The sequence below is a fragment of the Callospermophilus lateralis genome, chromosome 9, assembly GCF_048772815.1.
Source record: "Callospermophilus lateralis isolate mCalLat2 chromosome 9, mCalLat2.hap1, whole genome shotgun sequence".
In the NCBI taxonomy this organism is placed as follows: Eukaryota; Metazoa; Chordata; class Mammalia; order Rodentia; family Sciuridae; genus Callospermophilus; species Callospermophilus lateralis.
This window is the reverse complement of record NC_135313.1, coordinates 979843-1007444: the sequence shown is the minus strand read 5'-3', so window position 1 is coordinate 1007444 and position 27602 is coordinate 979843. Positions and strand designations below refer to the sequence as shown.

At 64.7% G+C, this 27602-nt stretch overlaps 1 protein-coding gene across 1 annotated transcript in view; it reads right to left on the bottom strand.

The window, feature by feature from the left end:
- Positions 1-27602, bottom strand: part of Kif1a (kinesin family member 1A) — an 88286-nt gene that overhangs the window by 5532 nt on the left and 55152 nt on the right. The window contains exons 28-44 of the mRNA XM_076866347.2: positions 26862-26980; positions 22402-22487; positions 21393-21531; positions 21125-21296; positions 18938-19028; positions 17938-18056; positions 17036-17091; positions 16404-16512; positions 15663-15729; positions 15486-15570; positions 12714-12819; positions 3282-3396; positions 2503-2636; positions 1731-1792; positions 1252-1397; positions 483-683; positions 63-140 (exon numbers count right to left, since the gene is read on the bottom strand). Coding sequence (XP_076722462.2) covers positions 63-140; positions 483-683; positions 1252-1397; positions 1731-1792; positions 2503-2636; positions 3282-3396; positions 12714-12819; positions 15486-15570; positions 15663-15729; positions 16404-16512; positions 17036-17091; positions 17938-18056; positions 18938-19028; positions 21125-21296; positions 21393-21531; positions 22402-22487; positions 26862-26980 — 1885 coding nt within the window. The remainder of the gene's footprint in view (positions 1-62; positions 141-482; positions 684-1251; positions 1398-1730; positions 1793-2502; positions 2637-3281; positions 3397-12713; positions 12820-15485; positions 15571-15662; positions 15730-16403; positions 16513-17035; positions 17092-17937; positions 18057-18937; positions 19029-21124; positions 21297-21392; positions 21532-22401; positions 22488-26861; positions 26981-27602) is intronic.

Sequence of the window (27602 nt, the reverse complement as noted above, 5' to 3'; positions counted from 1 at the left end):
CCTGACAAGGATGGGACTTGTTGGTGACAAGGGCCCACAGGTGGCCCTGGAACCCTGCCCACCTTGCTCTCGCTGGCACTGATGCAGACATGGCTGTGGGTGTACTCCCTGTTGAACGTGTGCGTGAGCAGACGTAAGCACTGTGGGCAGAGAGCAGGCACTGTCAGAGAGCATGCAGGTGGGCAGACGGGCGAGCCCAAGCATGGCCGGTCAGGCGGGTGCAGGAGACCTTCCACTGGTCCATGCAACCACAGATGGTCCAGCTGCATGGAGCTGTGTGCTCCTCACCAGCTTGGGGGTTCCCAAGAGGGCAGGTCGCTGCTGGGGTCCGAGACAGCAAAAGGCCCCCAGCCGACTCCCCTCTCCAGAGTGCGATGGGCGCGGCTAGAGGGGGCTCAGGCCCGTCACCCTCCCCGCTCCTGAACTCTGACTGGAGCCAGTCCCAGGGATGGGCCTGGGTGCCACCCGCGGGCTCCACCTACCTTGACTGCCAGCTCCCGCTGCCTCTCACTGGGCGCCTCCAGGGGCGACTGTGGGCCCTCGGCCGACAGTGGGGAGGAGGCGCCAGAGGAGCTTTGGGACTCACAGTCCTCACTGGAGACGGGGGACAGCACCTCAGGGCCGGGCCGCTGGGTGGTCTCTAGTTTCTCCCGCAGGAGCAGGTAGTGACGGGTCTTCTCGACCTGCAGCAGGAACACGGAACTCAGCAGCCACGCCCGTGAGGGGCAAGGCCAGCCCAGGCGGCACCACTGAGCAGCGGGCTCTCTGGTCAGCCCCAGAGGGTCTGGCCCTGGCTGGGGAATGGCTGGGGGCCCTCCACGTGAACTGAGCAGGCAGACTCCAGGGCCACAAGGCCTGGGGGACCCAGCCCCTCCCAGGCTGCCCTCCCTGTCCACAGCCTCCTGGCCACAGTGCTGGGCCAGCTGGGAGCTGAGGACACGTGCATTCCCTCTCTGGGTCCTGGGGTGGAGGGTGCCACTCTGCAGTGTTAGTGCCTTGGGAAAGGACAGAAGGCTGGCTGGGGCATGGGGCTTCAGTCTCCCCACGGACATGCCACACTGGACAGCCCAAGCTGGCTTTGGAGGTGATGTCCCTGCCCAGAGCAACAGACGCCAGGCCCAATATCCTCCCTGGACTTCTGTCTCATCCCTGTCTGAACACCCCACGTCTCCCGAGGGGCATCTGCTCTGTGTAGTTCACTCTGGGGACAGGGCCATGGTGCCGCTGGGCCTGGGCGGACCCGGGGCTCACCTCCTGCAGGAGGCTCAGCTTCTCCAGCTCCCACTGGTGGTCCAGGATCAGACTGTCACTCCGGGGCCGCCAGCCAGCCAGGTTCTCCTCACCCCGGACATAGGCCACGGAGGTGTCCAGCACCCGCCGGCGCCGCCGCTGCATCCCTGGCCAAGAACAGGCACTCTGTCCTTCCGGAGGGCCGCCAGGTTCTCCCACCCACCAGGGAGTCCCAGCCCCTGAAACCCCTCCCTTCGGGATCAAGGTCAGCTTCCAAGGTCAGCAGTGAGGCCCTGGGGCTCAGACCTGGCAGCCGCAGGGCCAGCTCACCCCACTCTCTCCATTTGAGAATGACCCCAGGGGCTTCCAGGTGAGCACTTGCATTTTGCAGGTAAGGGACCCAGCTTAGCTAAGGTCACCCCAAGTGGAGCAGAGACCCAGCAGCCCAGTGATCCCAGGAACCTGCCTCGGCCCAGCAGAGGAGCAGGGTGGTGGCCTACCTGGGCTGCCGGCATCCGCCACGTAGCACAGGCTGAGCTCGTACACGCCAGTCACTCGGTTGCTACGGCGGGGGGGAGGGCATGGTCACCAGGATGGGGATTGGCAGGCTGATAGACAGCTGACCCTCAGTACCATCAAACACACTCTGGGCACAAGCCTATGACCACATCATCTAGGTGCCTGTCACGGGTGCTGACGGCCGGGGTCTGTGACCTGTAGCCTGCCTAGGCAGTTCCACCCCAGACTTCTTCCTGACCCCCAAAAGCTTGCTCCGGCTGTGCCCAGAGGGGCCTGGACACTGGGTACATGAAGCAGACCATGGGAACACCCACCAAAGGTGACCACAGGCCTGCAGGGTCAGCAGTCCCAGGCCTGCAGAGGACAGCCCTTCTCACTGCCCTAATGTCCTGGCTCGTCCTCCACCCCCAGGACGCAGGAAGTGCTGAGTGCAAGCAAGGTCCGGCCTGAGCCGGTGCCCTCGGGCACTGCAGCCTCCCAGAGGACCCGCTTGGCCACGTCCTGCTCAAAGTCCTGTCCAGGGCCCCACTTCCCGCCTGTTGCCCTGCGTAGCAGGCAGTCCCAGCAGTGCAGACCCTGTGGTCCCGGGAGCAAGGCACTGGCAGGGTGCAGGGGTGCCCCCACGCAGGGCACAGGCTACCCATGGCCAGTTGGCCAGGTTCTCTCCGGCCCTCCCATGAGTATCAGACCGAGGACACCCAGGGCATTCTGCAGAGTTGAGGGCAGCTCCCCTTCCCGCCCCTGTAGGCTCACCCCTCTGCGGCCCTCAGGCTCCCGCTGCCGAACAGGTTTCGGATGGAGCGTGAGGCCGGCAGCTTGGCGTCGCGGGAGTAGAAGACCATGCAGAAGTCCTTGGTGATGACGGCGGGCTGGGTGCAGCTCTCCATCTGCAGTGGGCAACAGCGGACTGGCCCAGGGTCCCTGGGAGGATCTGCTCCTGCCCTGAGCCACTGCGGGGGAGGGAGCCAGGCCTGCCCACTTCACTGCTGGGTGGGGCTGGCCCTGAACCTCAGTGGGCCTCACAGCAGACCCGCTGGACCCACGTTTTAACTCTGAAATGCCACAGGACGTCACTTCACAGCAGGTGACGGGCCTGGGAACCTGCCCTGTGCCCCGTGCCCGCGGGCACAGCCTCCACTGTTCTCAGGCGGACCTAGCTACCACCCATGAGGTGGCCACAGACAGCCCCATTTATAGCCGCCCCTCCCCCCTGAACCAGCTAGAAACACCCACTCCCAGCCCCAGCTGGGCCTCAAGGAGAGGCTGTGGGCCGCAGACCCTGGAGCAGGGCCGTGCAAGTGGGGCGCCCCTGGTTCTGAGCCCCTGGAACACAGCTGCACTGTCATCTCAAGGACAAAACCCGCCGCCGTGGACAGCGGAGGGGTCAGCTGTGAGCAGGGCCATCAGAAGCACCTGGGTTCAACTCAGGCCTTGGGCTGTCCTCTGAGAACAGGGCCAGCTGGGATTGTCCAGGGCTCACAAGCACCCCCACAGCCCCCTGCCTGCACCCCAGCTTTGGGGAGTGCCCTTGCCTCAATATAGGCGGACAGGGTCATGTAGATTTTCTCCCTGTAGGGCGTGACGCGGTTCAGCAGGAGGGAGTTGTGCATGGAGCTGTCCCAGGCGGCCTCAAACTGGTAGAAGGTCCTGGAAGGAAGCAGAAGAAAGGCCACAGATAATGGTGCAGGGGGTTCCCAATGGGATGTGGACATGCAGACAGACAGGTGCAGCAAGGGCAGGGAGAGCCGCTGCAGTCAGAGGTCCGGGAGCCCAGGCAGCAATGGCGGGGGGACAGGCCCTCCTGACTCAAGTCAGAGGCTGAGCAGCAGCTCCTGTGTGGCCATCCCTGGTCCCCTCAGCTCCAAGTGAGTGAATGAGAGGAGGGAGGAGAAGGGGGGAGGTGGGAAGGGAGCCTCGATGGTGAGCCAGAAAGAACAGGGGAGGAGGGGAGGGCTGGGGAGGAGGGCGGAGGGAGGAGGGGAGGAGGGAGGAGGGAGGAGGGAGAGGGGAGGAGGGCAGAGGGCAGGACAGGAGGAGGGAGGAGGGGAGGGCTAGGGAGGAGGGAGGAGGGGAGGGCTAGGGAGGAGGGCGGAGGGAGGAGGGGAGGAGGGAGAGGGGAGGAGGGAGAGGGGAGGAGGGAGGAGGGAGGAGGGAGAGGGGAGGAGGGCAGAGGGCAGGACAGGAGGAGGGAGGAGGGGAGGGCTAGGGAGGAGGGAGGAGGGGAGAGCTAGGGAGGAGGGAGGAGGGAGGAGGGGAGGAGGGAGAGGGGAGGAGGGAGAGGGGAGGGCTAGGGAGGAAGGAAGGATAGGAGGAAGGAGGAGGGGAGGATAGGAGGAGGGAGGGGGGAGGACAGAAAGATAGAGGAGGGGAAGGCTAGGGAGGAAGGAAGGACAGGAGGAGGGAGGATAGGAAGATAGGAGGAGGGAAGAGGGGAGGGCTGGGGAGGAGAGGAGGGCCAGGGAGGAGGGAGGAGAGGAGGGCTGGGGAGGAAGGAAGGACGGGAGGAGGGAGGAGGGAGGAGAGGAGGGCTGGGGAGGAAGGAAGGACAGGAGGAGGGAGGAGGGGAGGACAGGAGGAGGAAGGAGGGAGGGGCAGAAGCCTGGGCCATCACAGCCTCATTTTGAGTAAGGAGCTGCCCTGGCCCTCTCTGGCCTGAAGGACGGTGCCGGTCTGCCCAGACCTCCAGGACCATGTCCCCACGGGCGACTCGCCCTCCACCAGTGCTCCAGGGAGGATGCTTGGAGTGGGAAGCAGGAGGCCGGTGGCAGCGGCGTCTTGCGAAGTGGCACAGGCGTGGACAGGGACTCTGCCCTGTCCCTGCTCTAATCTGGAGAGGCCATGAGCAGCATGTCTGCCAGTGGCCCCCAGGCCCTGCCCAGGGCAGCTCAGGGCAGCCCCAGGAGGCCAGGACTCTGTGTCCCCCATGGGGTCCCACCCTGCTCTGTGACCCTCAGACGCCTCAGATGCGGAGTTTGTATCCAGCAACTTCTGCTTGCAGATGGGGCCCTCCTAGGCCAGGTGCTCATCTGGGGAAGGGCACCTCAGTCCCCACGGCCACCCACGTGCCCCTTCCCACAGCAGCACCCTCGCAGGGCCTGTGCAGACACACTGACAGACAGCGGGCAGCAGCACACGCTCTGACACGCCAGGCCCGACGTGCCACACTGCCCCGTCTCCTGGACAGGTGGCCTGGGTGCAGGACACAGGAGTCTCAAGGGTCAGGGCCAGGGCAGGGCCGCCGTTGGCACACAGAGCCAGGGAGAGGTCCAGGGGAGATGGGGACAGTGGGAAACCAGGAGAGGGCACAGAGCAGGCAGACATGGAGGAGAAACGGAGTGGTCAGGGCCGAGGGGACAGAGCACGGGAGGAAGAGAAGAGTGGGCTGTACCTAGTGTCATTCCCGAAGGGAAGGCTGAGGGGCACCAGACACACGCACACACAAGAGAGAGCGAGAGTCAGACGTCACCCCGCTTGGCCTCCTCACCGCCCCTGCGGCCCCAGCCTGGCCCTGCAGAGGCCCTGCCCCAGCCCTGCAGCAGAGCCCAGGGGTCCCCAGCTGGACTAGAGGTCAGGGCCCTCTGCGGCCAGGCTGCAGGCCAGAGCTGGCGTCCAGCACAGCCTGACTCAGAATGAGGGCCTGCAAACTGCCCACCTCAAGTGCCACAGAGCCACCCAGGCCACGTGGCCTCAGAGTTCACCAGCGCGTCTCTACCCTTGGCTGATCTGTATGACAGGTCAGTGACTGTCCCCACTCCACCCAGATGTCCTCAGATGCAGCAAGCTAGTGTGTGACCAAGGAAAGAAGAGGGGCTGACTCCAGCACACGTGACTGCCACTGTCCTCGCTCTGTGCCTGGGTCAGACCCATGGGCCACCAGCCCAGTCTCCTGCTGGGCCCAACCAACTGACCCTTTGTCCACCTGCCTTGAGAGGCACCGAGCTCCCCGGCCAGCTTCTCTGCTGCATGGCCCCTCTTGTGGGCCCTAGCCGCCCAGGTCCTGCGGAGCCCTGTGCCCGCCCTGTCCTGGGGCCCTCACCCTCCCCGCTGAGCAGGTCACACCACAGGAGCTTCATGGTGTCAGCTGGAGCTACTTCTGGGCAGGGTGGACTCTGCCAGGGGCCTGGGTGGGGGATCCCCTGTCCAGGTTCGGGGCATCGAGCAGCTCAGACTGCAGCCAGCCAGACACTCGGGGAGCTGACTCGGGGTCTCCACAGCTGTGGGCCTTGGAGGGGTCTCTACCTGACCATGTCCACAGCCAGGACTGGGTCTTCCAGACTACTGCACCATCCCCCAGGACCCAGATGGTCAGCTGGACCTAGGTCCAACATGACACTGCCCACTGGTCACTTCCAAACTGGTGGTCGGCCCTTGGCCTCGCAGGCCGTCTGCTCTGCTCCGGAGGAACAGCACACAGGGCCTCTCAACCAGCCTGCAGCCCACACCAGCCACGGCTCCCGAGTCCCAGGCTGCAAACCCTGGAACACCAGCGGCGAGGGTCAGTGGCCAGGCTGATCCCAAAGCTTCTGCAGGGGAAGAGTGCACCCTGACCCGAGTGACAGCCAGAGAGGGTGGACTTGGGTGGGGCAGGGGTGACCAAGGGGCAGCCCCTGGGGACACACCAAGAGTGCAGGCAGGCTGTGGGGACCAGGGTCAGCCCTCAATCACAGAGCAACAAACTAAGACCCAGAGAAGCTGAGAGGTGGCCAATCCCCCCACAGCAAACCCCAGGAGCAGGTCTGGGAGGGCCTCAGAGGCCACCGAGCACCCACTGCCCAAGTGGGCTCAGGACCCGCAGGGGACCTCTATACACACAGGAAGGGGCCTGTGTCCGTCCCCGAAGCCCTCACTCTGCCAGGCTCCAGTGTGGCCAAACCCCTGCAGCAGACTGGATCAGAGGGAATGTCCCCCAAGCCTTAGAGTGTTGAAACTCAGCCCCTCTGGGGATTAGAGCACAGAAAGAATCTGACCACAGTGGTTAGAGTCGGGCCTTCAGGGGTGATAGGGTTAGATCAGGCCGTTGACAGAGCCCCAGACTGCCCCAGCCCTGCAGCAGAGCCCAGGGGGCTTTATAATGTTCCAGAACACACACATGTATCTCCTATCTCTTGTCACATGATGGGCCACGTTGGGACTCCACCAGTAAGAAGGCCATCACCAGAAGCACCCCCTTGACTGCAGACCAGAACCATGAACCAAAATAGACCTTTTTCCTCTAAAAGTTACCCAGCCTCAGATATTGCATTATAGTAACAGGATGGATTAAAATCCTCATATTCAACTGTAAAAAGGTGTGCACACTGACCTACTGAGGCAGAAACACTGGAGGGGTGTCCTTGTAAACAGAGGACCCAGGCTTGTCCTGTAGGGCTTCCCCATCCGCTCTGTGGTGCCCATCATGCTGGAGACCCTGCGAATCTGCCTGTTCTACAGCTGGGAAACCTAGGCCTGAGTGCTCTTACCTGTCCCTTCCTCTGGTGAGGCCATCCCAAACCCCTTCCCTGTCCTCACTCCTCCACTGCGTCAGGAGCCAATTCAGGCTCCACCCCTGGCCACCAGAAGCCCAGGGTTTTCAGTTTGCCTTCAAAAATGTCCCCTGCTCCGCCTCCTTGGACACGCTCCCAGCCCACTGCGGACCAATGTTCCCACTGCAGTGCTGGATACTTGCAGATGACAGGTGCCATGTCCTCTGCCGGGTCCCGGCCTGTTTCCAGTAAACCATGCCCAGCCCACCGAGGGTGGAGAGGGCTCGGGACTGACGTCTGGCCCCTCTTACAAGCTGGACACTCTGCAGAGTGCCAAGCGGGGCAGGAAACACATACTCGGTGGTCGGGGCAGGTCAGAGATGGCAGAGCCGCCAGACAGGAGGACTGTGGCTGGAGGGAGCTGTGCCCTATCCCCTCAGGCCAGGGCAACAAGCAGGTGCCAGAGAAACAGGGCCTGGCGCTGTCCTGGCTTCCCCCGGCAGGAGGCTGCTGTCCAGCAGTGGAGGCAGAGGGGCAGTGGCTTCCTACCCCTGGGCACACCTGTGGGAGGCAGCATTCACTCTGTCCAGGGTCTGTGCCTGAGGGCTGGCAGCAGAGGCTGCTGTCTTGGAGAAGGGACCCCCAAATGCAAGGCAGTGGCTGGGCCTGGCGGGTGCCTCCCTGTGCTCCATCCCCTGGGCTCCCAATCGGGTTCCCTTCACCTCCCGGCTCCCTTGCTCCCCAGGGCACTCTGCCCACCAGGGACCTGGCACCGCCTTCTCTCAGGCCATCAGGGCACTGGGACCCTGACACAGGGGTGCCTGTCCCTTACTGCAGTGTCCCAGGACAGGGCCTATGGGGTCAGCATCTGCTGAGGGTGGAGTGGGTGAGCCCCTTGGCCAGGCTTTGAACTTCCTGGACAGGCAGCTTCCCATGCAGCCCTGCAGCCCATGAGGTGGGGCCTGCAGGACCCAGGGACGGATGACTGAGCCAGCGAATGCCATGGGTCACGGCAAGGAAGGGCAGGAGGGGACCCTGAGGTCTCCACGGGACCTACGTCTGGGCCTTTCCCCAGGAGGCTGGCAGAGCCTCTCGGCAGAAGCCAGTTTCCAGGCCTGGTGGGAGGGGGGAGGCCGGAGCCGCTGCCCCCCCATGGTGTCCCAGGAGAGCAGCCGACGAGGACCTCGCTGCCCTTTGGGGACACCCACTCCACCCTCCACTCAGGGCAGGCAGGACGTGGCGCCCAGGGCAGGGTGCACGGATGGGCCGCAGATCCGACAAGTTTCCCTGGAGATATGGATCAGGTCTGGACCACCCTCGTCCTGGCCCTGCGTGCCTCCCGGAGGCCGAGCACAAGGCCTGCGGCGTCTCGCTGTGGCCTTCCCAGGGGCTGAACAGGTTCACCCCAGGCTGGTTAGGGAGCAGGGTTCCCGGCACCAGGCCCGGGGCTTTCCACGCACATCCGCCGACCCCGGGCGCCCTGAGCCCGCAGCTGTCCTGCCCGCCTCGGGAAGGAACCGGAGCTGCAGAATACTCCACGCTCAGTCACGTTCCTACACACATCAGGGCTCAGTCTGGTGGCCTTGGGGACCTGGCTCCTCCCCACACCCATCACCTGCAGGGCAGCGGCACTCCCCGCCACAGTGGCTCCCTGGCCCACAGAACTGGGCCCTGGGAGGAGGCTCGGTCCGAGTTGCAGAGCTCCGATCTGCCCCCACCCTTGCTGAGCAGAGGGCAGGAGCCTGGGGAGGCCTGGGCTGCGGAGGAGGAAAGGCCCTCCCTCTCCTTCCAGGTGCCAGGGCTGGCCTGCCCCACCCTGACCCTTCCTGGAAGCCCTGGTGTGGGCAGTGGGGGTTATCTGCGATCGCCAAGCACCCCGCAAACATACAGAAGGAGTGGAACCTAAATATTGGACAGACCCAACAAGATGCAGACGCATGACCTCGTGAGATCACTCTGAGATCTCCCTGGGAGCGGGGAGGAGGCTGAGGCCGCGGCCAAGCGCTTGGACAGAAGACGGGTTTCCAGCCCCGGAGGGTTCTGCGCACAGGGACGCCTGAGCCAGGCCAGCTCACCTCTAGGACCAGCAGTGGGCTGCCTCCTTCAGCAAGCCTGCCCCAGGCGACCCAGGGCGAGGGAGGAGGCCCCTGCTCAGGCCTGTGCAGGCTGTGCCCCTCCTTGGCCACCTCTGTAGTTGACCCTGGGCAAGGGCCTGCCTCACCCAGCTCCAGGTCCCAGCAGCCTTTAGAAAGACGTGCTCACCTAGGTAGGTGCACCCCGTGCTGCCCCAGGGGGCAGGCCACAGCCCCACGGCCCCAGGGGGCCCCTTCCAGGCCAGTTTGCCCTCAGCTAGTCACCTGGTGCCCAGTCAGGCCCCTCTTTACTGGCTCACCACCGTGACCTGATAAGGACAACCTCCAAAAGTTTGGGCTGTGCCCGCCCAGCCCTAGGGCTCTGTCCAGGGAGCGGACAGTATTTTCTGGGCTGTACAGCTTAAAGGCTCAAATGTTCCTGGCTTCAAAACTGCTGATCTACTGAAGAGCTCATGAAGGTCTGACCGCATCCCATAGGCCCAGACGGTGAGACTCTGCAGACCTGCTTTTGGAACACCCTGTGTTCTCCTTAGATAAAGCCTGGATGAGGACCTTGGAGGCCATCTTAGGGCCTTCCTGAGCCCCTGCACTGGACCAGTGAGGGGCAAGGCCTGGAGTCAGGGAGCAGGAGCTGCAGCCTCTGGGGCCTCCGGGGGGGAACCTGGAGCCAGCCCCGCCCAGGGACGCAGGGGTCTCCAGGGACTCACTGCCTGCCACTTCCAAGAGGGGAGGCCCGGCCACAGGCAGAGCAGAAGGCTGGAGTGCGTCCCTCCTGCAGCCCTCCTGAGGTCTGGCCAGGCCAGGGGCTCAGGCAGTGGAGTGTGCTGGGATGTGAGCTGCCTGTGACCGGTCCCCTCTGCCCCAGACCCTGTGTTCTTGGCTCTGCCTGCTATGGCCCTGGTAGGGAGTGGCTGGCCCCTGCAGCTGGGGCAGCCCAAGGCAGCCTGGCCTGCATGCAGGAGACCCCTGTGCCCACTCCGGCCAGGCTGGGGTGTCAGCACAGGGTGGGCAAGGCTGTGAGGACGGAGGGGCCAGCCAGCATCTATGAGGCAGGAGCTACCAAGCAGCCACAAATAAGAAGGGCAGGGAGCACTCAGCCAGGGGTGGGTAGCAGAAATAAAAAATAAAAAAACAGAACCATATTCCAAGGAAATAAAGTAATAAAGAGGGAGAAACAGGAGGAAATGGTGAGCAAGTTTATAAGAATCAAAAAGCTGGAAATTAAATGTTCAGGGTTGTGTGGGCGGTCAGGGAAGGAGGCAGGGGAGAGGCTGAGAGGAACCAGGGACATGGATGATACCTAGGAATGTCCGAATCAAGAAACTGCCTGCAAAACACAAACAGTCAGAGGTTAGTGAGGGTCGTGGGGAGCGGGGCAGCAGCGGGGCAGCAGCGGGGCAGCAGCGGGGCAGCAGGAGAGCCACCTGTGGTGGTGGGCCCACTCTGAGCCAAGGCGGCTGCAAAGCATGGGTCCTGGGAGGCGGGGGGAGGCTGAGGCCATGGCCAAGCGCCTGGGCAGCCCGAGGCCCCTGGGCCTGGCTGGGACTGCCCCACTATCGTGGGGTCCATCCTCAGCCATCCAGACACAGAAGCCCTGACCATGCGGGCCCTGCCCGGGGCCACCAGCCGGAAGAGTCCTCCTCGGGTTGGGGAGCCAGGGGAGCAACAGCAGAGCGGGAGCCAAGCAAGGGGAAGCGTCTGGCCAGTCTACACTCCCCCTGGACAGGCCTTCCTGCCTCCTGGGCCAGGGCTGGCCCACCCTAGCTCCTCAGCCCCCAGGAACCTGGCTGAAGCTCTTCAGTGACATGTTCCTGGACCCCACCTGCCTGAGGTCCAGCAGCCACCTCCGGCATCACCCTCAGCTTAGCCAGGGCCACGGCCACCCAGGGAACCCCTCAGCAGCCAGGCTGGCCAGAGGAGGACCCTGGAAATATAGCCCTCAGCACAGGGAGAGTGTGGGGAGGAAGACACCCCCACCCACATCTCCCCCTGCCACCTCTCATCCTGCCCCAGGAATCCTGGCGCTCCTGTGTCAGGGAGCCAGAGGCTGGGGGAATGAGGTCCTCTTCCAGGACCCAAGCAGACAGGCCTCTGGACCCCCACCTTCCCTCTGGGTCCTGGTCCAGAGACAGGAGCGGTGGCCCACAGCCCAAGGGCAGCACCCACCCGGGGAGAGATGGCCTTTTCCATGACACCCGCGTGGTGACAGGAAACCTGAGGTCAGAGGGAGAACCAGGCCCTGACCACCCTACTGTCTGCCTCCCCTCCCCTCCCAGATGTGACTCCCAGCCTGCCCACCCCGTGCCATCTGCAGGAGGGACCGTCCAGCCCTCTCCACCCCCTGGACAGGATGGAGGTGAGTTCTGTAAGAATGAGGGTCCAAGCCACACCTGCACGTCCAGGTCTCCGCCTCCACCCAGTCACCCTGTCCACTGTCCCCACTGCTCTCTGATGCTGCTCTGCCCAGACCTGGCTTTACCTGAGGCTGCCCAGGTTCTCCTGGAGCCGAGGGGTGACCCGCCTCTGGCCTAGCCCTGGGGTATCTCTGAAAAGGCAGCACTGTTTGGACCCGAGAGTGGGAGAGCAGGGGACTTCTCCCGCAGGGCCCTGTCCACGGCCTGCCTTCCCTTGCAGCCCTGCGGCCCCTCCCCCTCCAAGCACACCCACCCCTCTAAGAGGCTCTTCCTACAAACAGCCCCAGCCAGGCTCCAAGGACGACATCAGGCCAGGTGCAGCGCAGGGCACGGCCTGGCTGGGGCTCGGAGCCCTACCAAACCTCCCCAGACCTCGGGAAAGCAGCTCTCAGACAGCACGCTGGCCGGCACTGCTCACCAAGAGGGTGACTCCACAGCCCTGACCCCAGTCAGCCTCAGATGCCGCCTCTCACGTCCCACCCACCTGCCAAACCCCACAGCCAGCCAGGCGTCCCTGAGACCTGAATGGCCTCCACTGCCCTCACACCAGGACTGCACCCACCCAGGGCGCAGGACAAGAGCATGTGACAAGCAGAACCCTGTGGTCACACCTCCACCCTGAGCTGCTGGCCCCCAGCTCCAGGACCCTATCCCCAGGACCCAACAGGCTCTAGACTGCCCACCATGGATGAACCCTGGGAGCAGGACCTGCTTGTCCACCCACTGTCCCAGCCACTGCCCCACCTGCCACGGAACTCCTGGGGACGAGACCTGGCTCCTACTCCAAGCCTATGCTGGCCCCTCTGCCAGGTGTCATGATCCATGGTAGAGGTTGCATAATAGGCGAGAGGCCTGGAGGCCACCGGCCTCCACTCGGGCACCTGTCCCATCGATGTCAGAAAGTAGGGTGGGAAGGCTCTGGGGCCAGACGCATGGTGGCTGGGTCAGCAGAGGCCATGGGGCTGGGTTCTGGCCGCCACCCCTCAGGGACTCACCGGTCATCCTGGGCTGGGTGGACATATCCAGACGAGAGGATGTTGAGGGACAGGATGTTGGGGTCGATCAGGGACTCGTCAGTCTCCGGAGTGTTTCGGATGCGACCTGTGGGCAAGGTCATTGAGAGGTGTCACTTCCCAGGAGGCTGGCAGGGGTATAGGGCAGGGGTGTAGGGCGGAGGTGCAGGACACAGGTGCAGGACAGGAGCCCAGTTAATGAACAGCCGTCCACAAGGCTGTGGAAAGGGCAGCAGGCAGGTGGCAGGCGAGGCCCTGGCCCGCTGCTTCTCCAGGTGTCCCTTGCAGGCCATGTTCTGTTCCTGTTTCTGATGGGTTCTGCCGGCCCAGCTGGAATGCACGGCCTTGCGCAAGGCCGTGCATTCCAGCTAGGAGCTGACCAAGAACCCATCAGAACAGGAGCACGAACATGGCCCTGCAAGGGACCACCTGGAGAAGCCAGCCAGGGCAGGGCCTCGCCCCTCCGCCACCCCGGACGTGGCCAGGATGTCTGCACGCTGGCCACCCTGCCTGGCTGCTCTGACGTAAGCTTTGCAGCATCTGGGTTCTGGGAAGAGGGGGTGTGGGCCCTCCAGGACTTGGGGTGCCTATGACAGGGAAGGGCTCAGTGCAGGGGCAACCTGCCCAGACAGGACCTCAGCACTGGGGACGGCAGAGCTCTCGTCTGCAGGGAGTCTGGTGAGCACCTCTGGTCAGGACAGGGACACTGGTGGGGCCGGGCCTGGGGTCCTGCTTCCTTGTCAGCAGCCCTCCAATACTCCCCAGCCCTAAGGAGCCCACCCACCCAGAGCTCAGCACTGACCCAGGATGTCTCCTGTCCCTCACCCCTTTGGGGAGCCCCTCCCAGCCTATGGGGAAGGACCTGGGGTGGGGGAAGGCTGTGAAGGGGCCAAGGGCCTGGACAGCAGTCAAGTGCTCCAGAAAGCAAGTGGGCTGTGAGCCCCACGTCCAGTCAGTGTGGGAGGCCAACCTCGCACGTGACTGAGTCGCGCTCCCGGCTGGGTGCTGAGGCGCTCAGTCACAGAAATGGGTGTGTCTTGCTACAGCCCCGTGGGTGAAGCCATGCTCACCTGTTCCTTTGTAATATAGCCCCTCGCCCTGTTTAGGATACGATCTTCCACGGAAGTGCCTTGTGTGTGTCCCCTTCTCTCACTGTGCCCTGGGGTGTGGCCTACCCAGGTGTCAGTCAAACTGCTGACAGTGGACATCATGAAGATAGACTCAGCCCCTGAAACCTGACCCCTGGCCTCATCTGAATAGCTTCTCCTCAATAAAAGGGGTCAGCGCCTGCTCTCACTCTCTCTCTTCCTGCAGACCCTTAAGGTCAGAGGAGCCGTCACAGTGACCCCAAAGAAAAAGGTATTTGTGTCTCTTGTGGGGTTATTTTGTGCAGCCCAGTCAGTCCAGTTTACCTGGAGTGACCCTGAGCCTTTTAGTCGCGAGAACTGAAACCTGGCAGTCAAGGCTGCTGGTTCAGGAAGCCCAGAGGCAGCACCCAGTGCTCATCCTGGACTGGGGGCTATGCACAGGGGGCAGGATGTCCCCTGTCCCCTTTCATTCCTACCCTTCCACATCAGGGACATCAGTGTCCACATTTTAAGAAAGGGAGGACGATGGATCATGGGGTCGGCTCAGGGTGAGCTGGAGGGACCTGGGCAACCACAGACCCCAAGGCCCGTGAGGATACAGCTCTGTGTCAGACCCCCCCACACCGGGTGCAGACAGTGGGCACAGGATGTCGGCATCGGCCCCCGGGGTGGCGAGGTTCAGAGGCCAGCTGTGTTGGATCTTTGCCTTTGAACTGATTCCCTCTTTGGATCTGGCCAGATAGGAGGGTCTGTGCACTTACTTCATGCTCTCTCTCTCTCTCTCTCTCTCTCCTTCTCTCTCTCTCTCTCTCTCTCTGTGTGAATAAAACAAGCCTCTCTCCTGGCGCCCCAGGAGCCTCCCTGCCAGGGTCCCCTCTAGGACGAAGAGCCGTGGGTGCACCCAGGGGTAGGGCCCCGAGCCCCCTCCCTGCCTGGCCATCGAAAGGCGGGGACCTCAGCAGTGCTCCCAGAGGGCCCCCATACACCCCAAGGCAGAGGTGGGGCTCACTGTGGCCCCCCGCTGCGATGGACACCTGTCTGTGCCTCAGAGGGAAGAGGGAGCGGCGGATCCCGCACAGCTTAGAAAGGAAACCCTGACAGACCAGCGTGGAGACAAGAGGCCAGGGCAACGCCAGGATGTCCCTCTGGTGGTGGTCAGGGTGGCCTGGGTTTCCCCAAAAGTAGACAAGTTGCGTTCCCAGCCCTCCTGGGGCCAGACTGCCCCCCGTGTGCAGGTGGGTGCAGAGGTCCCACAGTGGTGGGCCCTGATGTCCATGGCCAGCATGCTCGGGGTCACCTGTCAGAGGGCAGCTGCCTGCCTGGAGGACTATGTGGAGGTCCGTGCAGCAGGGGCTCTCCCCCAGCCAAGGACGGGGATGGCCCTGCCACCCACCGCCAGGTGAGGCAGGCAAGGCCAGAGAGCACGCTTCCCACTGGCCCTGACCTGGGCCTTCTGGCCTCCGGAGCAGGGGATTTCTGTGGCACTTTGTGCCAACAGCCCCAGAACACTGACTCGGATTAACAGGAATTTGGGAATCACCCCCAGGTCCAAGGCTCTCCTTTTTGGCTTAGGGACTGAGGCACAGAGAGGTTTCAGGACTGAGCCAGGCCACACAGCACACTAGCATGCCAGCCCAGCCTTGAGGCAGCCCCACGTCCTGCTCACCCACGACCAGCTCGCGCACTTCCTTCCAGCGGATGTGGCTGCCCGTCTCATGCAGCAACGTCACAGTTATCCGCCTCTGGATGCCCTGTGGGGCACAGGAGTGGGGACAGTCAGACCCCCAGGGTCATGGGGGCAGGGGAGGACTGGGCACACCATGGGGCAGGCAGGGCTTCACACCTGGTGGAGGAGGAAGGTCCCCATGCAGGGCATGCCGCCACGGTGGTCCACCACAGCAGGGATGTAGCTGGAAGAGAAGAGGGTGAGATGCTGGCTCCTCCCAGCCCTGCCCCTGGCATGGCCCTGGTCCCAGAGAGAGCAGGCACCGTCACAGGAAGACATCAGCTGCCTCCACAGACAGAGACACCCCGCCAGAGGACAGGGTCAGCTGGGCACCAAAGCCAGGCAACTCCTCCTTGACCATCACCCCCAAGCCCTGCCCATGGCAGGGAGGTGTCCAGTCCCTGAACTGCCCGGGTAAAGTTGCAGCAGGGGCCCCGTCGCACGCAGTACAGAGCCCAAGCCAGCTCGGGCCTCCCCACGCCTGGTCCCTTCTGGGCCACCAGCCATAGCAGGCAGCCACGGCCCCTGCACTGTGGCCTGGGAACCTGGCTCCCCTGTGCCTCTTCAGGTCTTCCTTTCAGTGTCCCCCATCATGTGTGACAACCCTCCGTGCCTGCCACCTCCAGCCCCAGCCCCGACTCCGACCCTGGGCCCTGGACCTGGCGCTCAGCCCAGCCGCCAGATTGTCCCTCAGGGGGGTCTGCTCCTTCCCCAGCACCTAGGAGGCCACCCACACCAGACACCTGCTGAGGATCCCTGGACGTGGGAACCAAGAGGCTCCAGGCCTGGCCCCCTCCGCCCCCCTTGATGCCCCGAGGACCTGTCCCCGACCCCAGTGGGCACCGGGGCCGTACTCACTCCCCGTTGGCCTCCAGCTCGCAGATCTCGAAGTAGACCAGCAGATCGTACTTGCAGTGGCAGGGTCCCGGGCAGGGCCGTGTCAGCGTGCTGAGCTTGGTGGCAGGCACTGGGGACAGGCGGACACACACTGAAGGACACCTGACCTGCTACATGGCGAGGGCACACTGGGGCGTCCACCAAGGTGGCTCCTCAAGAGAAAAGCCCGGCAGCCAACCTGGCACAGCACACATCTGTGTGCTGCCTAGACCGTCCACTGACTGTACGTTGCCCAACAGGCCCTGTCCTCAGTCCCCACTAGCCCCTCGCTTGTGTCCAGCTCCTGATAGCTTCCGTCCCCCAGTGGACCCCTCACAAAGGCCCTTCCTCTATCAATTCCCATCTGAGCACTGGCTGGTTCACCTAACAGCTATGGATCCAGATGTCTGTCCTGAGACCACGGGAGACAGTGGCCAAGGAGCAAGAGCTGGAACCAACCGCAAGGCCCGCTGGCACACGGTGCAGGGTCAGCAGTCCTGGGGAGGGGAGGCTCCACAGCACCCCGCCTGCAAGATCCCGCCTCACCGCAGAGGGCCCTGTTGGCACCCACGGCTCGGGCGCCTGCCCCCGGGAGCCAGGCGAGTCCCACCTACCTGGCTTGGACAGTGGCATGACCCGGGGGAAGTGTCTGCGGGAAGGCCTCAGGGGGCTGTGGAGAGAGAGAGCCTTGGGAGGGGACGTGGCAGGCTGGAGCTTGCAGGACGCTGGCTGGAGCCCGCAGCCTGGCCGTGGCCGGCTGCTAACCCTCAGTCTGTCCCTGCCTCCCTGTCTCCCACCAGGCGAGGAAAGGCCTGATCTCATGCCCTGGACCTGTGTGGACGGGAGACAGGGCCCCCCACCCCGGAGTCCAGGCTCTGCCCCAGAGGCCCCACAAGGCCACAGAGAACCAGGAGGGTGGAACTCTGGGGTTCCCAGGCCCGAAGCTCCAGACTAATGATCCCAGAAGGTTACAGAGCAGACGGGGCTCCAGGCAATGCCGGCCATCGCCCCTCTCTTCCCTCGGCCCAGCTCTGGTCCTGCTCCATGGTGGAGGGGGAGATGGGGCTGGTGACGATCTCTGGGCACCGAGGCTGATCACAGTTGTCCCACTGAGTATCTGCGAGGGCTCAGCCTGGCCCAGAGGGCTCCATCCCACTCTCAGGGCCCAGGTGAGATGGACCTGGCTCTCTCTTTCTGAGCCCCTGGGAGGCTACATGGGGTGAGGGGGTGGACAGACATCCCCAGATAGAACAGCTGGACGGTCAGCACCCCGACACTACCCGTGCTCAGCGGGAGGCCGAGTTTCCAGACTGAGGCCCTGCTCAGTTCTAGGAGAGAAGCCAGACCAGGCGCAGAGCTCTGGCTGAGCCATCTGAGTCCCAGAGGCCCAGGTGAGCGGCCTCCGGCAGGCAGGAGGGGCCTCAGAGGCCCGGGGGCTCTGCAGCCTGAGGCTGCTGGACAAGGAGGCGCAGGCAGTGACTGGGGAGGCGCCCGCCCTGTGGTCCTGGCAGCTGACCTGAGCACATCTTTGCAGAGAGGCGGGAACGGGTGCTGCTGGTAGTGGCCAAAGACCTCGAACACGATGGGCTGGCTCCGGATGTACTCGACGAAGGACTTGGTCACCTCCACCGCGATCTGGACGTCAGAAAGCGTTCAGTCTCCAGGCCAACCCAGCGCTCTAAGGGACACTACCAGCCCACCCTTCGCCCTCTGGGGGACAACACTCCCTGGTAGACCCAGCAACGAGGCCTCTCCTCCCCAGACATGCCCAGGCCAGAAACCAGGGGCAGCCCACTTTCCCTGGGCATCTGGGCCCGATCGCTCGGCTGCCTTTCAGAACACAGAGCCCGAGAAGGAGACCACAGCCAGGGCTCTCCTGCTGCCCTTGCCCTTGCCCACTCACTAGATTACGGGGTGAACTTGCACCCCCCAGATCCTGCCCTGAAGTCCCGACCCCAGGGCCGTGGAATGCAGCTGTTTGATACATGACCGATAAAGTGAGGCCACAGAGTGTGCCTCATCCAGGGTCCAGTGTGGCTGGGGTCTGGACCCCGACGCAGGAAGGAGCCCCAGGAAGAGCAGCCCGCTGCCCCTGATGGGAGGAAGCAGCCCCAGGACCAGGCTCGCCGCTCAGAGCCGCGTCACAGCGGCCAGCCAGTGAGCACTCCTCCGTTGTCCTTGGATCCTGCTCTCACTGTCGCCAGCACTTTCCTCCCCACCTCTCAGCCTTGGTGGACTCCCGGGGCCTCTCAGGGCTGAGCTCAGGCATCCTCTGGCCCTCCCAGGCCCAGCCTCCACCCTGTCCCTGCACCCGGGGTGCCCTCGGACAGACCCAGCCAGGACCTCACTGGACCCTCCGTGCCGTGTCTGCCCTTTGGGGACACACAGCCTGCTGCCCTGTGTGGGCCCACCCCCACATGGCACTGGCGGCCCATGCTCCTGCCAGGCAGCGTCCTGCTCAAGCTGTCCAGAGCAGACCAGGAGGCAAGCAGGTGAGGCAGCGGGCTCAGACGTACGTTCTGGACGTGGTAGAAACCGAGGGGGGGGCCCCTGCCCGTGTTCTTCAGGGGCTCCGTGGAGAAGGCCTCATCATGGCGGTGGATGAAGCTGCAGGCGGGAGGATGTACTTGGTGGGGGACGTGGGCAGGGACCACAGGCCTCACTGAGGGTCACATGTCCTGGCCTTCACAGCCCCCCAAACCTGTGTCTGACTTTGTGCCCCAGACTGTCAGCCTCCTCAGAGTACCTCTCCTGACAGTTCAGGGAAGGGCAGGACAGCCTGGGGACAGAGGGCAGGACAGCCTGGGGACAGAGGGCGGGGCAGCCTGGGGACAGAGGGCGGGGCAGCCTGGGGGACAGAGGGCGGGGCAGCCTGGGGGGCAGAGGGCGGGGCAGCCTGGGGGACAGAGGGCGGGGCAGCCTGGGGACAGAGGGCGGGGCAGCCTGGGGACAGAGGGCGGGGCAGCCTGGGGGACAGAGGGCGGGGCGGCCTGGGGACAGAGGGCGGGGCAGTCTGGGGGGCAGAGGGCGGGACAGCCTGGGGACAGAGGGCAGGACAGCCTGGGGACAGAGGGCGGGGCAGCCTGGGGACAGAGGGCGGGGCAGCCTGGGGGACAGAGGGCGGGGCAGCCTGGGGGGCAGAGGGCGGGGCAGCCTGGGGGACAGAGGGCGGGGCAGCCTGGGGACAGAGGGCGGGGCAGCCTGGGGACAGAGGGCGGGGCAGCCTGGGGGACAGAGGGCGGGGCGGCCTGGGGACAGAGGGCGGGGCAGTCTGGGGGGCAGAGGGCGGGACAGCCTGGGGACAGAGGGCAGGACAGCCTGGGGACAGAGGGCGGGGCAGCCTGGGGACAGAGGGCGGGGCAGCCTGGGGACAGAGGGCAGGACAGCCTGGGGACAGAGGGCAGGACAGCCTGGGGACAGAGGGCGGGGCGGCCTGGGGGACAGAGGGCGGGGCGGCCTGGGGACAGAGGGCGGGGCAGTCTGGGGGGCAGAGGGCAGGACAGCCTGGGGACAGAGGGCGGGGCAGCCTGGGGGACAGAGGGCGGGGCGGCCTGGGGACAGAGGGCGGGGCAGCCTGGGGACAGAGGGCGGGGCAGTCTGGGGGGCAGAGGGCAGGACGGCCTGGGGACAGAGGGCGGGGCGGCCTGGGGACAGAGGGCGGGGCAGTCTGGGGGGCAGAGGGCAGGACAGCCTGGGGACAGAGGGCAGGACAGCCTGGGGACAGAGGGCGGGGCAGCCTGGGGACAGAGGGCAGGACAGCCTGGGGACAGAGGGCGGGGCGGCCTGGGGGACAGAGGGCGGGGCAGCCTGGGGACAGAGGGCGGGGCGGCCTGGGGACAGAGGGCAGGACAGCCTGGGGACAGAGGGCGGGACAGCCTGGGGACAGAGGGCGGGGCAGCCTGGGGGTGGCAGAGGGCAGGGCAGCCTGGGGACAGAGGGCAGGGCAGCCTGGGGACAGAGGGCGGGGCAGTCTGGGGACAGAGGGCGGGGCAGCCTGGGGACAGAGGGCGGGGCAGCCTGGGGGTGGCAGAGGGCAGGGCAGCCTGGGGACAGAGGGCAGGACAGCCTGGGGACAGAGGGCGGGGCGGCCTGGGGACAGAGGGCGGGACAGCCTGGGGACAGAGGGCAGGACAGCCTGGGGACAGAGGGCGGGGCGGCCTGGGGACAGAGGGCGGGGCGGCCTGGGGACAGAGGGCGGGACAGCCTGGGGACAGAGGGCAGGACAGCCTGGGGACAGAGGGCGGGGCGGCCTGGGGACAGAGGGCAGGACAGCCTGGGGACAGAGGGCGGGGCAGCCTGGGGACAGAGGGCGGGGCAGCCTGGGGGTGGCAGAGGGCAGGGCAGCCTGGGGACAGAGGGCAGGGCAGCCTGGGCACAGAGGGCGGGGCAGTCTGGGGACAGAGGGCGGGGCAGCCTGGGGACAGAGGGCGGGGCAGCCTGGGGGTGGCAGAGGGCAGGGCAGCCTGGGGACAGAGGGCGGGGCAGCCTGGGGGTGGCAGAGGGCAGGGCAGCCTGGGGACAGAGGGCGGGGCAGCCTGGGGGTGGCAGAGGGCAGGGCAGCCTGGGGACAGAGGGCAGGGCAGCCTGGGGGTGGCAGAGGGCAGGGCAGCCTGGGGACAGAGGGCAGGACAGCCTGGGGACAGAGGGCAGGACAGCCTGGGGACAGAGGGCGGGGCAGCCTGGGGACAGAGGGCAGGGCTCACTTAAACTGGCAGAAGATGTCGGCGTATTCGGCAGAGATGCTGGAGGCCTGCAGGACAGTCACACGGAAGGTGAAGGTGCTGCCCAGGCGGAGGTGGTCCAGGGCAGCGTCCAGGGGCCCATCCAGGACGGCTTTCTCAGGGCTGTCCAGCAGGAGACCTTCTGGGGGCACTGCTGCTGGGAGTCGGGGGAGCAACAGGGTCTCCAGGCTGTTCTGCAGGCCACATGGCGGGGCTGGCAGCCAGGCCTGGTACCCCTGAGGGGACCTACCTGAGCAGGTGTTGTTGTTCACCTCGTCGGCCGAGGGCCCTGCATCTGCGCCCTGGCCCTGGCCCTCCACAATGCGCAGCTCTTCCTGAGAGGTCCCCGAGCGAGCCATCCCCACCCCGGGGCAGGACTCAGACTGAAACTGTGCAGGGTGCAGAGTCAGAGACGGGGAGCTGGGAGCTGGCCAGGTGGGCCATCCCGGCCCGTCGCACCCTACAGGAGGGTGTGCAGCCCTGGGCCGGGGCCTGCAGGGACCCGTGCTCCTGACCTGCCCCTGCTGCGGACCCGGACCCGCGGCCACAGCCTGTCCCCCCTGCTGTGAGCGGCCACCCCTGCCTGCAGCCACCCTTGACTGCAGCCGATTAACCCTTGGGAAGAACAGGAGGCGGGCTTTGGGAAACGGGGAAGGAAGCGTCCTCTTGCAGCCGGGGCCCTCCCAAGGGCAGGACACAGGTAACCACCCGTTCCTGGGCATTCCTGGCACTGACACCCCTCTAAGGGGGGAAGCGGTAGGGTCACGGGCACCCTGCTCAGGGTGCGGAGTTGTGAGGCTCCTGGTGACAGGTGGACAGGTGGGCACAGGCTAGAAGTGTCTAAGGAAAAGCAAAGCCCTGAGCCTGGTCATCACAAGGGACCGTCCCCTCCTCTCTCTCTCCAGAGGGCAGAAGAGGGCGCCTTGGGTCTGCTCCCTCTCTGAGGCTGGAGGTGGTGGCCTCTGTGGGGCCTCCCTCATTCTTCAGGTTAGGGTTGGGGAGGCAGGTGAGGGGCAGTGGGAAACCCAGTGTGCCACTCAAGAGAGGGACACCGGGCTGTCTTCCCGAAGCTCGTCCCCACCCCCACTCTGTGCTCTGCTGTACAAGACCCAGGAGAGTCCAGAAGCCAGGAAGGGGCACCGCAGGTCGTAGAAAGCAAGAGACAGGACAGGCCGGTGCTTGGGGACGGGAGGAGAGCACCAGGAAGACCCAGGGGTTGTCGGCGTCCCCAGCTGTGTGAGGAGAACAGTGCCCTGTACCTTCTCGAAATGCTGGTCGTCAAAGGAGATTTTAGCGGTTCCTGACTGGCGGACACCAGAGCCGTAATCAGGGGCCTCTTCATCAGCTGCAAGAGGAGCCAAGGAGGCGTCTGGGTCCAGCTGGTCCCCATGGTGGGCACAGCCAGACAGAGGGCCTGCAGCCAGACTCACTGCTCTAGGGACAGCCAACATCACCAACCACAGTTCAGTAACCACCAGGGCGGCGTCCAGGGCACACTGACCAGGAGCTGCCCCAGAATCCCGCATGTGGCTGTGTCCTTGTCACCACAAACGGCATTGTCAAAACCTGACCACGGCCCACCCAGAGGCTCAGGTAGAATCACGCCGCCACTCATGCAAGCCACCCATAGCAGCCCTCGGGACCCTCAGAGGCCCTGCCAAAACCTGACCTGGCTTCTGACGGCCTCCAGACCCCAAGGCAGCTGACTGCCCCAGGCCCCATGACCTCCCTCTGTCCAGTTCAGGCCCGGGGACTATCATGGTGCCCTCCTCTCCATCGCTGGCCCAAAGCCGCACAGCTCTGTTCTGCCATGGCCCAGGGCCCAGTGGGGCTCAGCAGATAGGCTGACCTTTGCCGGGGCTGCAGAGGGTGGGGCACAGGTGGCTTCTGTGCCCGCCACGTCAGGCACCTGCCTTCGTAAGTGCCCGCAGCCGCACATAAGCCAATATTAGGCATCACTCAAAATACAGTGAGCCCGCGGCAGGGCCTTTTGCACAGGTCAGGACCCTGTTTCAGCCTCGTTTCCCGAGTGTGACCTGGAGACAGACCTGGGCTCAAGGCACCCTACACCTTCCTAACAAGCTTTCCTTGTCCAAGAAGTGGGGAAGCCCACAGGGTGAAGGGTGATGACCCAGAAGTGACCCTTCTCTCAGAGATGAAGCTCCGGGCTCAGGTCCTTCACCAACTTCCACGAGGACCCCTCCCACCAAGGGCAGGCAGGACAACAGTGGCCCCCCACTGAGTGGGCCAGCCCCAAGGCCTCTGGTATGGCCCCATCTCAGCAGGTGACAGTGGCAGGAAGTAGTCGGCCTGGCTGTGCTCAGTAAGGACAGGAACTAGTGGGGCAGACGCGGATGGCGGCCTGTGGCGGGGATGGGAGCAGCTTCTGCAGAGCAGCGGGTGGCACTGGACACTCCCAGCAACCCTGAGCAAGGGGATTGTGCCAACACGGCTCTTTCCTACAGAGGGGCCTGGCAGGAGGGGACCTGTTTTCTGGCCCCTCCCTGCACTCCAGGCTTGCCCCCGGGGTCCTGAAGTTTCAGTACCATGGGTCACCGTGAGCGCCTTGCATTTATGTAACAATAGTGGGGGACCTGGGATGGTAAGAGGTCCTGGGGGAGCCCTTAGATGCTACTAGTTTTTACTGCTAAGAGGGCTAGATTATCAGTCACGTTAACACACAGGTGGAAGAGTATAGGGCCAGGAGACTCGACATCTGAGTGCGGTTGGAACTTCCGAGGGTAAAGGATATGAGCACCTGGGGGAACTGAGCACCTAGGAGACCTGGGTGGGGCAGCACCTGGGGAGGTGAGCATCTGGCAGAGGTGAGCACCTGGGAGGTGAGCACCTGGGGGACATGAGCACCTGGGAGGTGAGCACCTGGGGAGATGAGCACCCAGAGAGGTGAGCAACTAGGGAAGTGAGCACCTGGGGGAGGTGAGCACTTGGGGAGGTGAGCACCTAGGGAGATGAGCACTTGGGGAGATGAGCACCTGGGGAGGTGAGCACCTAGGGGAGATGAGCACTTGGGGAGATGAGCACTTGGGGAGGTGAGCACCTGGGGAGGTGAGCACCTGGGGAGGTGAGCACTGGAGGAGATGAGCATCTGGGGAGGTGAGCACCTGGGGAGGTGAGTACTTGGGGAGATGAGCACCTGGGGAGGTGAGCACCTGGGGAGGTGAGCACTTGGGGAGGTGAGCACCTGGGGAGGTGAGCACTGGAGGAGATGAGCATCTGGGGAGGTGAGCACCTGGGGAGGTGAGCACTTGAGGAGGTGAGCACTTGAGGAGGTGAGCACCTGGGGAGGTGAGCACCTGGGGAGGTGAGCACCTGGGGAGGTGAGCATTTGAGAAGGTGAGCACCTGGGGAGGTGAGTACCTGGGGAGGTGAGCACTTGGGGAGATGAGCCCCTGGGGAGGTGAGCACCTGGGGAGATGAGCACCTGGAGAGGTGAGAACCTGGGGAGGTGAGTACCTGGGGAGGTGAGCACCTGGGGAGGTGAGCATTTGAGAAGGTGAGCACCTGGGGAGGTGAGCACTGGAGGAGATGAGCATCTGGGGAGGTGAGCACCTGGGGAGATGAACACCTGGAGAGGTGAGCACCTGGGGAGGTGAGCACTTGGGGAGGTGAGCACCTGGGGAGGTGAGCACTTGGGGAGATGAGCACCTGGGGAGGTGAGCACTTGGGGAGATGAGCACCTGGAGAGGTGAGCACCTGGGGAGGTGAGCACTTGGGGAGGTAAGCACCTGGGGAGGTGAGCACTTGGGGAGATGAGCACCTGGAGAGGTGAGAACCTGGGGAGGTGAGTACCTGGGGAGGTGAGCACCTGGGGAGGTGAGCATTTGAGAAGGTGAGCACCTGGGGAGGTGAGCACTGGAGGAGATGAGCATCTGGGGAGGTGAGCACTTGGGGAGATGAGCATCTGGGGAAGTGAGCACCTGGGGAGGTGAGCACCTGGGGAGGTGAGCACCTGGGGAGGTGAGCACCTGGGGAGGTGAGCATTTGAGAAGGTGAGCACCTGGGGAGGTGAGTACCTGGGGAGGTGAGCACTTGGGGAGATGAGCCCCTGGGGAGGTGAGCACCTGGGGAGATGAGCACCTGGAGAGGTGAGAACCTGGGGAGGTGAGTACCTGGGGAGGTGAGCACCTGGGGAGGTGAGCATTTGAGAAGGTGAGCACCTGGGGAGGTGAGCACTGGAGGAGATGAGCATCTGGGGAGGTGAGCACCTGGGGAGATGAACACCTGGAGAGGTGAGCACCTGGGGAGGTGAGCACTTGGGGAGGTGAGCACCTGGGGAGGTGAGCACTTGGGGAGATGAGCACCTGGGGAGGTGAGCACTTGGGGAGATGAGCACCTGGAGAGGTGAGCACCTGGGGAGGTGAGCACTTGGGGAGGTAAGCACCTGGGGAGGTGAGCACTTGGGGAGATGAGCACCTGGAGAGGTGAGAACCTGGGGAGGTGAGTACCTGGGGAGGTGAGCACCTGGGGAGGTGAGCATTTGAGAAGGTGAGCACCTGGGGAGGTGAGCACTGGAGGAGATGAGCATCTGGGGAGGTGAGCACTTGGGGAGATGAGCATCTGGGGAAGTGAGCACCTGGGGAGGTGAGCACCTGGGGAGGTGAGCACCGGGGAGGTGAGCACCGGGGAGGTGAGCACCTGGGGAGGTGAGCACCTGGGGAGATGAGCACTGGAGGAGATGAGCATCTGGGGAGGTGAGCACTTGAGGAGATGAGCATCTGGGGAAGTGAGCACCTGGGGAGGTGAGCATCTGGGGAAGTGAGCACCTGGGGAGGTGAGCACCTGGGGAGGTGAGCACTTGGGGAGGTGAGCATCTGGGGAGGTGAGCACCTGGGGAGATGAGCACCTGGGGAGGTGAGCACCTGGGGAGGTGAGCACTGGAGGAGATCTGGGGAGGTGAGCACCTGGGGATATGGGGAGGTGAGCATGGAGATGAGCACCTGGGGAGGTGAGCAGCTGAGAGATGAGCTGAGAGATGCCTTTTGTCGGCCCACTGTCTCCCCAGGGCTCCCTGTGGGATGAGGTCCGTACTGCAGGACTGGAAGGTCCTGGGTGGGGCCTGAGCAGTCCCCTGTGCCCGCTGAGAAGGCAGCCCGGGAGCCACCATCACACCTGGCACCTCTGACCTGCAGACCCTGGTCAGCCACACTTTACCCAAGTCCTCGCCTGGTCTGGCAACGTTCTCAGGTGGGAGGCGTTAACACCTGGCCCCATTTACAAGGAGGCCACCAGGGCCCAGAGCTTCCGTGGCTGGCCAGTGGGAAGGTCTTGCCCCTGAGGGTGAGGGACTGGCCTTTTCAGGCCCACATGAGGGAGGGTCTGAGGGAGGGGATCTAGGAGGCTGAGAGGCAGAGGTGGGCAGGGACTCTGTTTGCAGGCCCTCCCTGTGGTTGTGGAGCCTGTGGGTGGATGGGGTGGCCTGGCTGCAGGGAGGGAGCCAAGGGTCTCTGGGTCCCTCTGGGCCGCCTGATGGGGCAGGCTCAGGCCTCCCTGGGCTTAGCCCAAGTCCCTGGTCAGCAGAGGGGAGTCTGGGAGGCCAGAGCAAGAGCTGGGCCCAGGGGAGTGCTTCAGGCCCCACCATGGGCAGCCAGGTGAGGCTGGACTGGCCAACACGATGCCCACAGGCCCGTCTCCGCCCTCAGCGTCTGCCGCACAAGCAGAGCCGGCCGGGCTCTGGGCCCAGTGTGCCACCCACACGCACCTGAGATGGCCTGGACGGCCACGCGGAGGAAGCCCTTCACCTCGCCCTTCTCGCTCACGATGGCCACGCGGTGCACCAGGGGCACGGGGTACAGCAGGTTGCTCAGGTAGACGAAGGCCCTGGGGAGCAGAGGCCGCGATCAGGGGCCACCCCCCATGCTCTGAGTGGCAGCAGTGACAGCACGGCCGAGGACAACATGACAAGAAGCTGCGAAGCAGAGCCAAGCCGCGGGGCAGCCAGGGTGTGGGAGCGAGGCGCTGGGCAGGGGTCGTGGGGACTGCAGTGCTGATGAGACAGGAGAGGCACAAGGGGGCCGGGGAGTGGACCTCCGTGAGCAGAGGGCACAGCCCAGCAGAGCCCAGGTGTGGCCGTCCGACAAGAGAACAGGTGGGGGGGGGGCGTTTCAGCCTGCTTCAAGGACTGGAGGACCTGGCGGGCCAGGCTGCGCTGCACCCGACCCGCAGCTGCTATGATGTCCCTTCCCTGGCCAGCCCTGCCGCTCACAGGCCTCAGCCTGGTGGCTCCATCCTCCTGAGCCCCTCCCGTCAATGCAGCCTGTGGTGGGTGAGAGCTACTGAGTCAGCCAGTGCCCAGGGTGGCTGGCTAGTGCCCTGAGGACACCCCCAGACCCACGGCACAACCCAACCTGACCCGTTAGTGACCCAGAGCTCCAAGAGCCTCTGTTCCCAGCCAGCAGTTAGCTGCCCCAGCTGGTGCCAGGACTGACCTGGGCAGAGGACA